Source organism: Poecile atricapillus, chromosome 10 (assembly GCF_030490865.1).
Source record: "Poecile atricapillus isolate bPoeAtr1 chromosome 10, bPoeAtr1.hap1, whole genome shotgun sequence".
NCBI classification, from domain to species: Eukaryota; Metazoa; Chordata; class Aves; order Passeriformes; family Paridae; genus Poecile; species Poecile atricapillus.
The window spans coordinates 19,635,083-19,651,237 of NC_081258.1; the positions used below are offsets into that span (position 1 = coordinate 19,635,083).

General features: G+C 61.1%; 1 protein-coding gene across 4 annotated transcripts in view; it reads right to left on the bottom strand.

Moving 5' to 3' along the window:
• The window catches only part of GSE1 (Gse1 coiled-coil protein), a 99,809-nt gene extending 85,740 nt beyond the window's left edge, over positions 1 to 14,069 (bottom strand). For 3 of the 4 annotated variants that reach the window (XM_058845885.1, XM_058845883.1, XM_058845884.1), the window contains exon 1: positions 12,120 to 14,042. In XM_058845885.1, coding sequence (XP_058701868.1) covers positions 12,120 to 13,994 — 1,875 coding nt within the window. In that variant the 5' untranslated portion in view covers positions 13,995 to 14,042. Of the gene's footprint in view, positions 1 to 12,119 lie in introns of all 4 variants that reach the window. The other variant, XM_058845882.1, reaches the window with a different exon arrangement.
• Between the last annotated feature and the right edge of the window lie 2,086 nt (positions 14,070 to 16,155).

Sequence of the window (16,155 nt, forward strand, 5' to 3'; positions counted from 1 at the left end):
GGGGATGGGAATGTGGAAGCAATTGCACTTGGCAAGGCAGCAACAGTGAGTCAAAAACAGTTGTTTGGCTTGTCAGCCACCCAGGCCCTGCAGCACTCTTGTTTTCCTTTGCCTGCCTTAACCCCTTCCAGCCCCACACGCTGCTCCCAGCAGGACCCCCAGCCCCGCCGGGGGAGGAGAGGGGAGCTGGAGAAGCCTCATCTCACAGCCAGCCTGTCCTGCCCCCAGAAATGGGAGAATGGGCAATTCTCTGGCAGGAAAGCGTGCAGGGAGAGGGTGCACTGAACCTGCCGTGGTGCTGGGAGCTGGCGTGGGGCACTGGGATATCCCAAGGCCACCGAGGATGGTCCCGGAGCATCCCAGCCGCTCGCCCCAGGGGGTGCAGAGAGCTCCTCATCCCTGCCGCGTAGAGCGTCCCAGATGCTGGCATGAGGCTGAGGGGACACGGCCACACGTGCTGGGGAGCCTGTGCCACCCCGGGGTGGTCGGACCCCCGGGGCAGTGCCAGCCCGGTGGCACTGGGTGATTTAAAGCCCTGAGCACAGCGGGCCCCATCCCATTTACAGCAGTTTAGCACATCCCAGGCTGCTTCCCACCGGCTGCTCCAGCCCCTTCCCTGCCAGCCATATGGCAGCGGGGCCAGGAGCACATCCAGAGCCACCTCGGGCTGCAGCAGGGGCTCTGCTCCATGCCCAGGTCACCCCTCACACCCCAAGATTGGGATCCCCCACTGCTGGGACCCCAACTCATCCAGGCTGCCGCCACCTTGGGGCAGGGCAGGATCCATCCACCCCCTCCCTGGACAGCCACGGGGGTCAGGGTGTGGGTCAGGGTGTGGGTCAGGGTATGGGTCAGGGTATGGGTCAGGGTGTGGGTCAGGGTATGGGTCAGGGTGTGGGTCAGGGTATGGGTCAGGGTGTGGGTCAGGGTATGGGTCAGGGTGTGGATCAGGGTATGGGTCAGGGTGTGGGTCAGGGTGTGGGTCAGGGTATCCCTCTGGGCACCCAGCCAGGTCCCACAGCTCTCCATTCACCCCAGACTGGTCCCAGAGAAGACCGACCCAAGGAGAGAGGCCAGGGATGGGGGCCCTCCCTCTCTCCACTGGGGACAACCCCCACTGCACCCCTCCAGCACCAGGCAAGCAGGGCGAGGGGGTGGCTGGGGAAGAGTTAAACCCTCTGGAGCGCACGGAAGGGGAGGAAAAGCGGAGGGCAAGGCTGCGCCCGCCGGGAGAGACAAAGCGAGATGCAGGAGCCAAGAGATGAAGGCGAGGATGCGATAAGAGGGGGAGCGGGGTGTGTGCGCTGGAGCGAGGGAAGGGGAGGAGGAGGAGGAGAGGTGGGTGATGACCAAAGTCATTGAACATTTTTTGGCACGCCTACCCCCGAGTATCCTGGCCGTTGGCCCAGCTCGGAGCTGAACTTAAACAAACTCCTGTTGCAGCCATCTGCTTGATTTTAAAATAAATCAAACAATCTGTTGAGCCGTGGGTGATCAAATTTCCATCTGTGCGGACGCCTGCTCGCCTCCTCGGAGCCTCCGCTTGCCTCTACCAGCCAAACACTCCTGGCAGCATGTGGCCTCCCTAATTCCTCCAGGAAAGGGAGAAACCGGACCTCCCCCTGCACCCCGGCCCCCTCCCGGCCCTTCCCCGCCACCCTCCTAACTCAAACCAAGTGCTATTTTTACAGCCGCCCACCAGACTGAGACACGTCCCGGCTTTAAACGGGAGGAAAACGGGGCCGGAGGGAAGATCCCGAGAGGGACGGAGCTGCTGCCCACGCCGGGGGGATTCCTCATCCTGTCTCCATCCATCCATCCATCCATCCCACGGCTCTGAGGGAACGGGAAGGGAAAGGGCAGCAGCTGCTGGCCCCAGAGGTGGTGACTGAGGTGCAGAGGCCATGGGGCTGGCCAGAAGCAGCGGCTGTGAGGCCAGTGCTGTGTGGCTGTCCCCAGCATGGGGACACCGGGCACATGTCACCTCCAGGTGCCTGAGGGTGCCAAGCTTGCGGCCATCCTGCCCAGCCATCCCCCCAGGCAGCCTGCTGGCCCTCAAGCCCACCCAAAATCATCTCATGCTGACTGTTCACCCCCTCCTCTGGGAGCAGGGAACCCAAGGGGGGGCAGCACCGTTTGCATTTTGTCCCAGAGTGCTGAAAGAGAGGTGGCACCTCCCACCTCCGCTGTCTCTCTGCGTCCTGCAGGACCCCTGCTCGCCTGGGGCAACAGCACCCATGATCCCCGTGGCCCCAAAGCCCCTCTGAGGGGTCAGTCCCTTTCCCAAGCCAAGGACAAACCCCTGCTGGCATCACCCCGACTTTGCCATCCTTCCCTGGAGCCCTTCCTTCCGCTCCGAGCAGAGGGCACCGGGCACAGCGCCAGCACAGCCAGAACTAGGGCAGCAAGGGGTGGGGAAAACACAGCAAAAAGGACTAAAAGATGAGCAAAGAGGGAGGAAATCGTTGTGAATCAAGGAGAAGGAGCAGGGATGGATAAAGGATGGAGCCCGATTCGGGCTCACCAGACCCCAGCAGCTCTGGTGGGGAAGGTCAGGGTGAGAGCATAGACTGTGCGTGGGAAAGGGAGGAAGGACACAACAGCAGGATTGATTCCTCCTCCAGGGCTTCAGTGATCGGGGTGACGCTTCCTGAGGGTCCCCATGGCACGGTGGAAGCAGCAGCAAGGAAAAGGAGGTGCCCAGCACACACCAGAGCCCTGCCAGGAGCCGGAGCCAGCGGCTGCGGAACAAACCTCACCCGTGTGGGATTTTGCCAAGCCAAGAGCTGTCCTGGCCAGCCCAGGGCCAGCCTGGCCAAGCCACTCACTGCTGGAAGGAGCAGGGAGCAGGGTGGCCCCCACCCTGCTGCAGCCTCAAATGCTTCCCAGTGCCAGCTTTTGGGAGGGGTTGTCCAGCCACAAGCACACAGCACCTCATGATCAGCACGAGAACGGGGAGATCAGCGAGGGGAAAAACCAGGAATGAGTGACACAGCAGCCTGGGTGATCCCAGTGCCACAAGGGAACAGCCCCACAGGAAAATCTGCTCCTGGGGATCCACATCGCTGAGCTCAGGCGGTGGCTGAGATGGGGAGGTCCCTCCAAATGCTCCCTACGGTGTAAAATCCAAGCAGAGCCCTGACAGGATGCACAGCAGGGAGCAGGTTACACAGCAATAGCGGGAAGGGGAGAAAAAAAAATCAACACCAAACCCCTTTTTGGAAAAGGAAAGGGCTGACAGGACCTGGCTGAGAAGCAGGAGAAAGCCCAGATTTCCCAGTTACTGTGCAGATGTTCTGGACTGAAAACAGAAGACGGCAGGAGCGAATTCATCTCCCCCTCCAGAGACGCCGCAGCCGGAGCATCTGGACTCTGTCTGCAGGCAGCAGAGCCGGCTCCCCCCGTTCCCCGTGCACTGGGGAGGGCAGGACACCCCCGGGGTGCCCACCCGAGACACCCCAGCCCTGTCCCCACGCCAGGCTGACCTTGGCACCGCTGCCTCCAGGGAAAACTGGAAGGCCTGGTTTTTGTAGTGTTTTCACTCTGGGATAACTCCTGCTGCCTGCTCCGAGAGCTGGGGAGAGGAAAATGCGGCTGGTTTAGGAGTGGGGACAAGGATGAGGACAAGAATATATAAATATACATATATTATATATGTATATAAATTTACACTTATTCCTGGCCAGGATAATAACTGTGCTCATCAGCACTTGATCATCACTCGATGTAAAGCTTCACAGCCATCCCCTTTCCAGAAACATGCTGGAAGCAGCTGGAAGGTGATGGTGGCAGTTTGCTGTGAGCCTCACACCCTCAGCTGTCTGTGTGTCCCTCCCTCCCGGGCCTGTCTGTCCCACCACGGCTGCAAAACACTGAGCTAGAGCCCGCTGTCCTGGCTGTCACCAAAATGTTCCCAGCTCCAAGGTCTCTCCCTGGAGTTCCCAGGGACAGAGGTGGCTGCTGGTGGCCCCTCAGATCCATCAGATGACGCACTTCCCATTTCCAAGGAGGGGCAAAGCTGGGGAGGACAATTAAAACCATTTTGCAGGGTCAGCTGGGAAATCTCCCCCTGCACGGAGCTGTGGCAGAGCCTGGGCTGTGCCATGGGATCCTGCAGGGATGGGCAGGAGCTGGGGACACACCGGGTGACAGCATGCCAGGACACAGCCTGGAGGGGTCACAGAGGGGCTGGGAGCAGTCCAGGCTCCTGCCCTTTGGCCAGGGAAGGCAGCTGCCCATCTCCAACCAAGGTGGGGACGCTCCTGGCTGTGGGGTGGCCACCACCCCTCTCCCATCAGCACCTTCCCTCTCATCCCGGGGTCTCAGCCTTGTTTCAGCTCTAAAGTGGAGAAATTCACTGGGAGAAAGCAAACCGGTCCCTGCAAGCTCTCCTGTCCTCTTCATATCCCTCGTGGGGACTGCCAGGACCTTCCCCTGGTGAAAGCCAGCCCCAAAACCCAGCTGCTCACCCCTGCCAGGACACCAGGGCAGGCAGTGCCGGCTCTGCTGGAAGCTGGTGGGAAGAGGCAGCACCGGGGCAGAGGGCGATTTCCTGAGTTTGTGTTCCAGGGGTTACGGAATAACCCTCGGTAAATCCTGCAGCAGGTCCCTGTGCAACCAGGAACGGCCCATCCAGCACCAGTGCTTGGATCTGGCCACCAAAACACAGCGTCTTGGGGGTTCTCCAGATGGAGGGAGCTCCTACACCTGCACCAGCACAGCATGGACACCCCAGCCCCGGGATGGGATGGGATCCATGGGATGGGATGGGATGGGATCCATGGGATGGGATGGGATGGGATCCATGGGATGGGATGGGATGGGATGGGATGGGATGGGATGGGATCCATGGGATGGGATCCATGGGATGGGATGGGATGGGATGGGATCCATGGGATGGGATGGGATGGGATGGGATGGGATGGGATGGGATGGGATGGGATGGGATGGGATGGGAGGCAGCCCCAGGGCTCGCTCTGCCCCAGTGCAGGTGATGGCACGCTCGGCACAGACACCTCTCCTGCAGGTTGGAGAGGGAAAGCTGGGGCAGCTGCTGCTCCGAGCGCGCCAGCTCCGTGGGTAAACAGATGACTTCAGTCTCCTGAGAGCTACTAAAGCCCAGCAGCACTTGTGCTAACGTGGAAAGGGGGAGGAAAAGAAGGAAACTGAAGAGGGAGAAGCAGCGTCAAACCCACGCCAGGCTGCAAAGCACACCCAGGTAACGCCACCCTTCTCCCAGCCCAGCCAAAAGTCTACCCTGGAGCCATCCCCTTCATCCCTGCCCTGCTACCGAAGATCCAGCCCAGACAAGGAGTCACACAGCAGCCAGAGCAGCTGCACGAGGCCGTTTATCCAGCCACGGCACGGCTTGGCTCGTGTGTGCCGGGGAGAGGCCGCAGCAGCTGCTCACCCGGCACCAGGAGCAAACCACGACCTGCCCGCAGCAGCCTGGGCTGGCACCGGGGTCTGGCACCCTCCACACGGCCCAGGGAGGGCAACCAGGCTGGGCTGGCCGGGAGCGATGCCTTTGGCACAGGAGCAGCCCCGCGGTCCCCATGGCGCGGCACCGGCGCCGCCAGGAGCCAAGGCACGCCCGGGCCACCGCTGCCACCCGCCTTGGCCGGGGGGATCCGGGGCTGTCCCAGCCCTGGGACGGGGCCCGGGGGAATCGTGCTGCTGGAAAGGCTCCCGCCGCCAGCTGCTCCCGGCGGAACAGAGCCCGGCACGGCTGGGAGGCTGCCACCGCCAGCCCCGCTCCTGCCCCAGCTCCCAGGGATGCTCCTGCCTCACCGTCCCCCTGGATTTGCACCCAAATGCCCACCCTGGCAGTCCCCAAGGAGGGCAGTGTCCCCCTGACACACCAGAGGGACGTTTCCATGCCATCTCTTCCAGGCCAGGATGGCAGCACGTGGCACAGGCCTCTTGCTGCAAGGAGGAACATCTGGCCAGATGCTGCCCAGCAGCACAGGACCATCTCCAAAAAAGGAGCCAAAGGTGCCATCAGGGAGCAAACAGAGCCCTCCCCACCCCAAAAACCAGCCTGGGAACGGATCCAGGGCACCTACTGCAGCCAGAGAGGTGTAAACAGGCTCCTGGCAACACAGATGTGCCCTGTGCCCCAGAACATCGTGGGTCCCCAGAACCTGCTCAGGAGATGGAGACAGCTCCTTGCCACTCAAGGACGGTGGCAGGGGCGTCAGGACAGGACCCAGCTGGTATCTGGGGGGTGAAAAGCCAACTCCTGCCATTCCTGATGTACTTGGAAAACCAAGCACCCATGCTGCTGTGCAGGGAAGTCCCTCCTCGCTGGGAAGCAGCCAAAGAGCATCCCAGGCTGCCCCCTGCGAGCGAGCCTCCCGCACGGCCGGGAAAGGCCAAGTGTCTGGACAAAACATCTGTCCAGCTGCAGCAGCCAGAGCCGGCCAGCCGGCCCTTTACCCCATCTCCCGACTTGGCTGTGACTCCAGAGGATGCTCTGGTGGTTGCAAAAGCATTTTCACTGCATGGGGTGAGAGTGGAGCCGGCCCCTCTCCCCCGGGTGCCCGCAGGGGGGGATTTCAGGGGGTGCAGCACAGCATCAGACCAGCGCTTTTGGCAGGTGTCTGCTCGAGCTGCCAGCCCTGCAGTGCTGCTGCTTTTGGGAAAGGCGAGGAGAAAGCAAAGAGCAGGGAGGGCAGGGTGAAAAATAAAAATATAGCAGCCAGCTGGTGAGCTGTGGAGTCAGCACGAGGTCTGCAGGACACGGCGCTGGCAGCGGCGCGGGAGCCCTGGAATTTCGGACAGCTGGTCCAGCAAGGTCAGCCCGGCCAAAGCAAAGACCCCTGTGCTGCTCCCCACAGCGTGGCTCAAGGACAAACACCCCCAGCTGGAAACCCCACGGGGACAAGCCACCAGCCCAGGGGGTGACTCTGACACGGGCGGGTGAGGATGAGGAGGGACAGCCAGGTGCGAGTTCCCACAGAGCACAGCAGCCCTGACCTCGGTGGCAGGAGAAAGCCCGGGGCGCATTTTCCCCGTGTTGTTTCTTTGTTTGCCATCTGGGAACACGATCCCGAGGGAGGCCGTGCCCCGAGACATGAAGTCATATCATGATTATATTGCCACCTCCGTGCTGGGATTGAGATCTCATCTGAAAATGCCAGCCCGGCTCGGGGCTGGCTGCAGCGGCCACTTTGCTGAAAGGCAACGTAGGCCTCACTAAAAACAACTTCACATGCTGCAAGCTGAACAGGTTTATCCCAATGAAGTTGGCTTAAATTGGCCTGGTTTTGCTCTGAATCTGCTGGAATTCGTGATGGCAAAAACTGCCAAAAGCACAGGCAGAACAACCAAAACCGACCCAAGTTGGAGGCCCAAAGATCGAGATGAGCAAAACCAGCTCTGCTCCTTATTTAATGGATGAGGAAAAGCCAAATGCAGCCTGTGCCACCCCCCTGGAGCCCACACATGATGCCTGGGGTGGGGACACAGAGGTGACATCAGCTCGGCCAACAAAGCAGCACCACCCAAAACACTGCCAGTGACCAGAAGGGGTTTGATTTCCTTCAAAATCCATAAAAGATGCAAAGAAGGCAGAGGTGCCTGGGGCTCTTCCTACACAGAATTCTCTTAATCCTCATGCTGCAGTGCACCCAAATATCCCATAATTTGTCCTGGTGCAATGCAGGAGGAGGGCTCAGGCATCACTCCCCACCTTCTGGGTTTGCTTTTCTGGCATCCAGGAGCTTTGGCTGCCGCTCAGCATCAGTGGGACAAGGTTTAGTGGAGAACACAAGAGCTCTTTGATTTTTGCCCAAAACCCTTTTTTGAAAGCCAAAAGGAAAGTGCCCACCAACAGCTGTCAGCTCGACGCAGTGATTTGGAAACGCAGCCATGACCTTTGGAGCTGGGAACCTGCAGAAGGGGCCAAATCCCCAGCTGAGCCAACAGCACTGCTGGCAATTAGTAAATACAGTGAACTCAGCCCCTGGGGCCTGACTGTGCCCTGTCAGCCCCACAGAACCAGCCCCAGGTGTGCTCTGAAAAGTGGGAATGGGGCATGGAAAACACCGTGTGATTCCCAGAAACCGGCCTGAGCACAAGGCTGGGAGAGGCAGGGAAATCCAGCTGCTCCTGAGGAGCACGATGCCAGCACCTCGCTGCACCACAGGGAACTGAACACAGAACCACAGGTTTGTTTAGGTTGGAAAAGCCCTCCAAGATCATCGAGTCCAACCGTTCCCCCAGCACTGCCAAGGCCACCAGTGACCATGTCCCCAAGTGCCACACCTTTTAAATCCCCCAAGGAATGGCAACTCCACGACTGCCCTGAGCAGCTGGGCCAGAGCTTGATGACCCTTTCAGTGGAGAAATTTTCCTTAATATCCACCCTGAGCCTCCCCTGGCCCAGCCTGAGGCCGTTCCCTCTCCTCCTGTCCCTGTTCCCCCCGGCTGTCCCCTCCTGGCAGGGAGCTGTGCAGAGCCAGAAATTCCCCCTGAGCCTCCTTTGCTCCAGGCTGAGCCCCTTCCCAGCTCCCTCAGGAATTCTCCAGCCCCTTCCCAGCTCCCTCAGGAATTCTCCAGCCCCTTCCCAGCTCCCTCAGGAATTCTCCAGCCCCTTCCCAGCTCCCTCAGGAATTCTCCAGCCCCTTCCCAGCTCCCTCAGGAATCTCCAGCCCCTTCCCAGCTCTGCTGCCCTGGGGACACCACTGGTGACCGGCCACCAACTGGATGTGTCTCCATTCCCTGCCACTCTCCAGGCCCAGCATCCAGACAGATTTTTACCCAAGGAACAGCAACCCATCCAAGCCATGAGCAGGCAGCTCCTCCAGGGAAATGCTGTGGGAAACGCTGCCAAAACCTTCACTGAAGTCCACACAAACAACATCCAGAGCCTCCCCTCACCCACTGAGTTTGTCACAGGACATCAGGTGACAAGGACCTGCCATTTATCAACTCCTGTGGGCTGGACCTGTTCACTTGGTTGTCCTGAACAGCTGTGCTCGAGTTATGGTAGGATTTGAGAGCTTTCCAGACACCTGGAAGTATTTCCAAAAAGTTGTATTTAAAGGAAAAAACCCAGAAAGCCTCGAGAAGAGTCACTTTTACAGGTACTTAAGTGCGGAGAGAGCCGTTGAAGGCAAAGATGAGAAGAGCTGGAAGACAGGGGAAGCTTTTCCTGGTGAACACGGGACACTGAGAACGCCAGACAAGCCAAGGACAAGCAGCCCTTGAGCTGGGAATGCATCACTTCACCCCTGTGGAGAGGGCTGGAGAGCCTGGGGATGACATGAGGAGGCACAGCCAGCCAGGAACAGGTCACTGTCACCTCTGGGAATCAACCAAACCTGAGCATTTTGTGGTTTATTCAATGCCATCGCCCCCAACAGCGGCTGCTGGAGGAACCAGCTCCTCCTGGGATGGATCCACATCCCAGTGGGATGCACAGGCAATTTATGCAGATCAGCAGGAGGACAGATCCCACCTGGATACCCCAAACTCAGAGCCCTACACCAAAAAAATGCATGGATCTACACAGCTTCCTGTTTTACACAGCTGGAAAGAAAATCCATTTTCTCAGTGCACATCAGGGGGCCAAGGGTGACAAGCCAAAGGATGCCCAAGCCAGATGCTCTTCCTACACCCAGCACTGCCATTTTTTCTCGGAGGGGAGATCCCAAACCCGCCCCAGAGGTGCCAACCACGGCAGGGTTCTGCAGAGCTCACCTCCTGGAGATCCTCCTGCAGCAGGGAGAGCTTCAGGCACCACCACAGCTCCACGGAGCATCACTTGCTCCACTGCTCCCCACCACCAAACCAGCAGCAGAGGCACCAGCCATCCAAAATATCGGTGGCTCCTCCCTCCTGCCAAGCCTCAGATGTGGGGGCCCCTCCTCAGCACCTCCACACTGTCACAGAGAGGACCTTAGCCCCCCATCCTGCTCTTGCTGCCCCGCTAAAAGAGGGAGATGTGGGGGTGCCTGCTGGCTTTTGGGGTATCGACCTCAAGCTTTGAGCCATTTGTGTCAACCAGACACAGGCAGGACAGCAGCAAACCACAGCTGTGTGCAGGGGGTGTGAAACAGCAAGTGCAGTTCAAAAATGAAGTTGCAGAGCTGATAGGAGAACTGGGGAGATGATTTTAACTGCTCAGGCTGGTCCCACCAGAACTGGGTGTCACACGAGACTGAAAGGCTCATCTGGGGTGACTTTCAGCAGCAAGCGTGGCTGAACAAGGGTACAGCTAAATTAACCAAGTGCCCTACCCAAGCATTAAGCCGTGTTTTAAATAACCTTGACATCTGTGAGGTCTCAGCCTGCTGGAAAGCATGTGGAGACAGGGAGGGAAACTGCGCCAGGACCTTCTGGCCAGCCAGAGTCCCCACCAGGACATGGCAGAGCCCGGCCACGACGTCCCCAGGCAGCTCTGCTGTGCCTCCTGCCACTCAGCCCCTTCCAGCAGCCCCTTAATTTGCTCATTAGCAAAGCCAGGAACAAGAGGAGGAACTCAACAGTGTCCCTTCCCAGGGACACACTGTGTCCTTGTGGGAGATGGGGACTGGGGACAGTGGGGATGAGGACTGGCGTGCTCCCTGAAAATTGCTGGGATGTGGGGGGCCCATGGGAAGCACCCAGAGCACCCACCCATGCTGGAACAGAATTGCTGCTCATAATGTCCCCATGAGGTGGCCTGGGGACAGCGAGGGGGCAGAGGGCTGAGAACAGCTGGGGACAGGCAGATGATGTCCCTCTCATCTCACCCAGCTGGGCTCTGCTGGGACACTCCAGCATCACCCCTGGAGCAGCACCACGGATTGCTCGCCTGACTCCCGGGTCCTCCGTGCAAATGCCACCGGACCCTGACCACATGGGCATCACAGCCCACCCGTGAAAATAAACCTCCTGCATCCACAAATGACCCAAAATTATGTCAGGACCATCCAGCTCGGGCTGGCAGACCCTGGGGGAAGCCCCCCAAAAGCAACAGCTTCCAGAGGATTCCCAGCGCCGGTGCCAACCCAGCCTCCCATGCCATCCTGGCACTCTGCAGGTGAATGCAGCTCCTGCCTGGTGGCTTTCCAAGCAGTGTCCCCCCCCAGTTCAGGAGCCAGCACAGCTGAACGGGAAATCATATTTGGAAGCAGCCGAGGGAGAGCGACGGGAGAGAAAAAGAGCACTGTCTTGGAAGGACTGGTTTACATTTCTAAAGAAAATGCCAGTGCCTCAGAGAGCTGCAGGGTTCTGGCTATGGATGGAGCAGAAAGGTTTTGAAAATGACCTCGGGGATTTGGGGTGCTGGCATTTGACACAGCCCAGCCTGGGGCCTGGTTTGGTGATACAGAGCGGTGGCTCTGGAGAGCTCCCAGAAGCTGGAAATTTGAGGGTAAAAGCTTTTATTTCCCCATCCCACGAGAAAGACAAGCCTGGGAAGAATAAACTTTTGCTCTGCCATGTGCTTTTGAGGTGATGCCCCCAAAGCAACCTGCGTAACCCCAGGGGGAGCCACAGAAAGGAGCGACTGGGGAATCTGGCAGCACCTGGCCAATGACACCCGTGACACCCTTCAGGGCTGCAGGGTTTTGGGGAGTCCTCACTGCAGGATAACCAGAGCAGTATGGGTGGGGTACCCAGCCCTGTGCTCAGCCATCAGCTGTGGGAAGAACCAGGGCTTCTCCGAGGCAAATCCCTTCATTAAGGCACCTCGTAAAACTGGGGATAAGTTGGGAAGTTTCCTACAGCGCCCATGAGCTCCTTCCAGCTTCCCAAGGATGCTCCCATGGAGGGCAGGCCAGGCAGCCCTCCCACCCCTCTGGCACCTCTGAGCACCCCTGATGGCAAGCGGGACAGGATTGGGATTTCCTCTGTCCTGGCTCCCACCTCCCTCACACAAAGCTGCCAACACAGACACCTCTGGAACGGGTCAGGTCTTGGTTCTTCCCGCCTCATGGAAGGGTTTTTATGTGTTCTTTCACAGCTTGACAGCTCCAAAAGTTCATTGCTAAAGCCACCCCATCCATTCACCCCCAGGAACCAGACCCAAAAGAACAGCATCCATCTACGTCACCGCTCCAACTCCTCCTGGATTCCAGCGGTGGGAAGCGCTGGGAAAGGAGGGATGAGGTCTGGGCCATCTGCCTTACCTTGGGGAGGAGAGACGGGGCTGCCACTGCCAGCAGCTCCGGCGGGGTCATGCTCTTGCCAGCCAGGACCACAGCCCCGCACTCGGCACAGGCGCCGATGGTCAGCTGCTTGCCATCGTCCACCAGCAGGCTGTTGGCCACGCGCAGGGTGTAGAGGAAGACGGGAAGTCTGGCCACTTGAACCGCTTTTAATCCAAGGCATCGCTTCTTCTCCTGCCGGCAGAAGAAGCAGACGAAGGTCTCCACTTTGTACTGCCGGGACCAGGCGCTGCTGGGGTGGTGGGAGTTCCTGCCCTCGTGCTGCAGCCACTGTCCCAGCAGGTCGTGGTAGCACAGGATGCAGGTGGCCACCAGCCCGGTGGAGTCGGCCGGTCTGGCCCGTGGGGCAGGCGGGTAGACGGTCAAGAAGGGGAAAAAGGGCTCCTTCTCCCCAAATCGCCCCGGAGGGTTGACGTTGAGCTGGAACTCTTTGCCGGCTCCCAGCTCGGCCCCGCAGATGTAGCAGACAGAAGTGGGACCGGGCTTGATGACAGCGGGGTGGCCGGCGAGGTCACCGGCGGAGAAGACCTGGTGGTACCTCCCCAGGAAACTCTGCACGGAGGAGATGAGCTCCTCGTTGTGACAGGCCCTGTACATGGCCCACAGGTCTTGCAGCACCCCGAAGCACTTGCGGCAGCTGCTGACCTCCCAGTGCTTGTTCAGCCCCTTGGCGCCGGGCGGGCAGGGCAGGAGGCTGAGGAAGGGGAAATGCATGGTGCTCTTCGCGTTGCCGTTGGTGATTTTGGCCGCCACCGGCCTCGCCTCCTTGCCGCACTCCTCCCCGCAGAGGTAGCAAGCCTCGGGCACCGGCGGGATGCCCGTCCCGTCCTCCTTCAGCCCCCGGCGGCCCTTGGCGGGCATGGCCCCGGCGCCCAGGGGCACCACGTAGAGCCGCTGCAGCACGGGCACGTTGGCCAGCTCGAAGCTCTGCCACTGCTGCATGAGGGAGGCGAAGCAGCAGGGACACACCAGGGTGCTGCCGGTGGGGGACAGCGGCTGGGCTCCCGGCGGGGGGCTGTGCAGCCACAGGAACGGGAAGAAAGGTCCCGGCGAGTTTTTCTCCTGCTTCTGCACGTGGACGCGGTGCTGGGCGCCGGGTGCCAAGGCGCTGCCGCAGATGTAGCAGGCGGTGCCCGGTGCCCAAGCGGGCCGCCCGCTGCCTTCCTCCTCCTCCTCCTCCTCCTCGCTGGTGATGTTGATCTCGCTGTCCGAGGAGCAGCAGGGGGGGCCCCGCTCGCTCCCCGCCGCCGGGGGGGCCCGCGCTGCGCCGCCCGCCCCCTCGGGCTCCGAGAGGGGCTCGGCCTCGGAGAGCTCGGAGAGCTCGGAGCCGGCTGCCGGCCCTTCCTCCTCCTCCTCTTCTTCCTCCTCCTCCTCCTCCTCCTCCTCCGGGTGGCCGGCGGCGCGGCGCGGCGGCGCGGCGGGGTCCCAGCCCGTGGCCCCCCGGCGCAGCCCGGCTCCCCCCGCCGCCGCCGCCGCCTCGCACTGATGGGGCCGCTTGAGCCAGTACATGCGCTTCTCCACCGGCGTGCGGCTGCGCTCGAAGGAGTCCCACTGCTCGCCCAGGAAGCAGCGGCAGACAGCGCAGACCAGGGCGCAGCCCTCCGCCGAGACGGCGCGGGCGCCGGGCGCCGGCTCCTGGTGCTGCAGGAAGGGGAAGAAGGGCCGGTGGTCGCGGGGGGGTCGCACTTGAAGCTTGAGCTCTTTGCCGCGGCTGATGCCGCCGCCGCAGATGAAGCAGCAGAGCGGGGGCGCCGGGGGTTGCGCTGCCCCGGGGCCGCCTCCCCCCGCCGCCGCTGCCGCCGCCGCCGCCGCCTCGCCGGCCGCCAGCGCGGCCATCAGCCGCTGCTTGCGGGAGAGCGGCGCCGCCGCTGCCCCCGGCCCCGCCGCCGCCCCCGGCCCCGCCGCGCTCATCGCCGCCCCCGGCTCATCCCGCGGCTCCGCCGGACACGCAGGCTCGGGGGGCGGGTTTGCGGAGCGCTCCCCCCCCACCCCTCCGCCCGCCTCCTCCCGCCGGGGGAAGGCAGCGAGAAAGGAAAGGGAAAAAAAAAAAATATTATAAAACAACGGCAACAACAAAAAAAAGCTCCCAACGGCAACGAAATATCCACGAACGGCAACAAAAATAAACCCGGGATAAAAGTTCGGTGCGAAAGTTTGGGTCCCGGCGGCGGCGCGGAGGAAGGGCGGCTGCCGGCCGCCTCCCGGCCCCGGCGCCCCCGGCCCGGCTCCTCCCCGGCCCCCCCGCCACGACCTGCCCGCCCGGGGGGGCCCGGAGGGAGGAACGAGCCGCTGCCACCCCCCGCCCGCCGCCAGCCCGGCGCGGAGCGCAGCGCAGGGACCCCGCGGGGGAGGGACGTGGGGATTTACGAGGCCACCCCCCGAGGGGGTTGATGACCGGCCCCGGGCGGGGATCCCCGCACCGGCCCCCGTTCGCGCTGTCCCCTCCGCTCCCGTCACCAGAGTCGCAGCCGCCACCCCCTGACCGCACCACGGCGCTTTGTGCGGCTCCCACTCCCCAAAGGCACCGTGTCCTGCCTCACGCCGGCAGGACGGATCCCACCGAAAGCACCGGCCCTTTCCTGCCCTTTCCAGCCATTAACTCGGTGTCCCGACCACCCCCGGTAATTTATTTCCCATTTCAAAACTACTGCCGCTGTTCCAGTTCAATACCAGATTCTATTTCCCGCTCGGTCCTAAAATGCTGCATCGCTTTGCCACTCACTGGTAAATAGCTGATGTGTTCCCAGCCGGAGCTGGCGGCGTTTCAGCGGCGCATGCAATAATCCCGGTATATCCTTACCTGCCTCGCAGCCTGCGATAAGATTTAATGCTTGGAAAGCACTTTGCTGTCCTTGGACAATAGGCACCGCGGAAGCGCAAACTGTACCCAGGGCCAGCCTCAATTAAACCTGACTGATTAACCACCCGAGCGGCTCGTCAGCATGCCCACCGGCTCGGCACGGCTCTCCTGATTAAATAAATATATTAGGAGGTGGAAGGGGGATTTTTTTCAAGCAGTCATTTTTAGAGGAAGCCAGCTCCCGGCAGTGCTGTGGAGTTTGAGTTCGTGGCAAGTCACTGCAATTATCCCAGGTGCTGTCCTTGCAAATCTCCCTGAGCTTGGAGGGTGCAGAATGAAACCCAAAGAGGCAAGGTCAGTGGTTGGATAGGACACAGGGACAGAGGGACAGCAGGATGAACGGCCACGTGCCAGCACACGCAGATGATGCACAGAAGCCACATTGTCCCTTCACTCCTCGGGGCACCCTGCCTGGGTCCCCCCAGGGCTGACCAACCCTCCGTGTCACCTCCCACCCGGATTGCGGGTGACAGCGTCCGGTGCTCCCCAGCAACTGGCCCTGAGATCAAGCAGATTGTGTGACATCAGCTGGAGCTCGGGCAGGGGCAGGAGGGCTCTTCAGGGACCCGGATCCAGTTTCCACGCAGATGGCTCCGGTAGTAAAGAAGCAGGGGGTGGGAGGCAACACACAAAGCGGGAATACGATACCTTGGGAGAACTGGCTCCACGGGGCTTTTTCAGGGGTTTCCAGAAGACAGCAGGGTCTCGTTATATTTTATTTATTTATAGGGCTGATGTGGTGGCTGCTCTATGCAGCGAGGGCAGCGGGAACGCCGCGCGTCGGGGTGGACATGACTCAGATGCTCTTTAAAGAGGCACACGGGCTCTCGGTGTCACCCCTTTTCCCGGATGGAAAGGGGCCACTGGGCCGGATGGGATCCCTGACCCCGGGCGGCAGCACCGGATCTGGGAATGCCTCACCCCGGTTGCCCAGCTGGAGCTCCCCCGGGAGCTGCGGCCACCAGCTCAGCCCACCCTTGGAGCGCAGCCGACAGATGCTCTCCCGCCTGCTCCGCAGATGGGCGAGAGAACAACACTGCCGCATTCAAAGCCCGGAGCTCAGCAGGGCCAAACCCCCCTCCCCACCCTGCCCTGAAACACCAACCCTCCGTGCCCCTCTCCGGAGGCACCACGAGC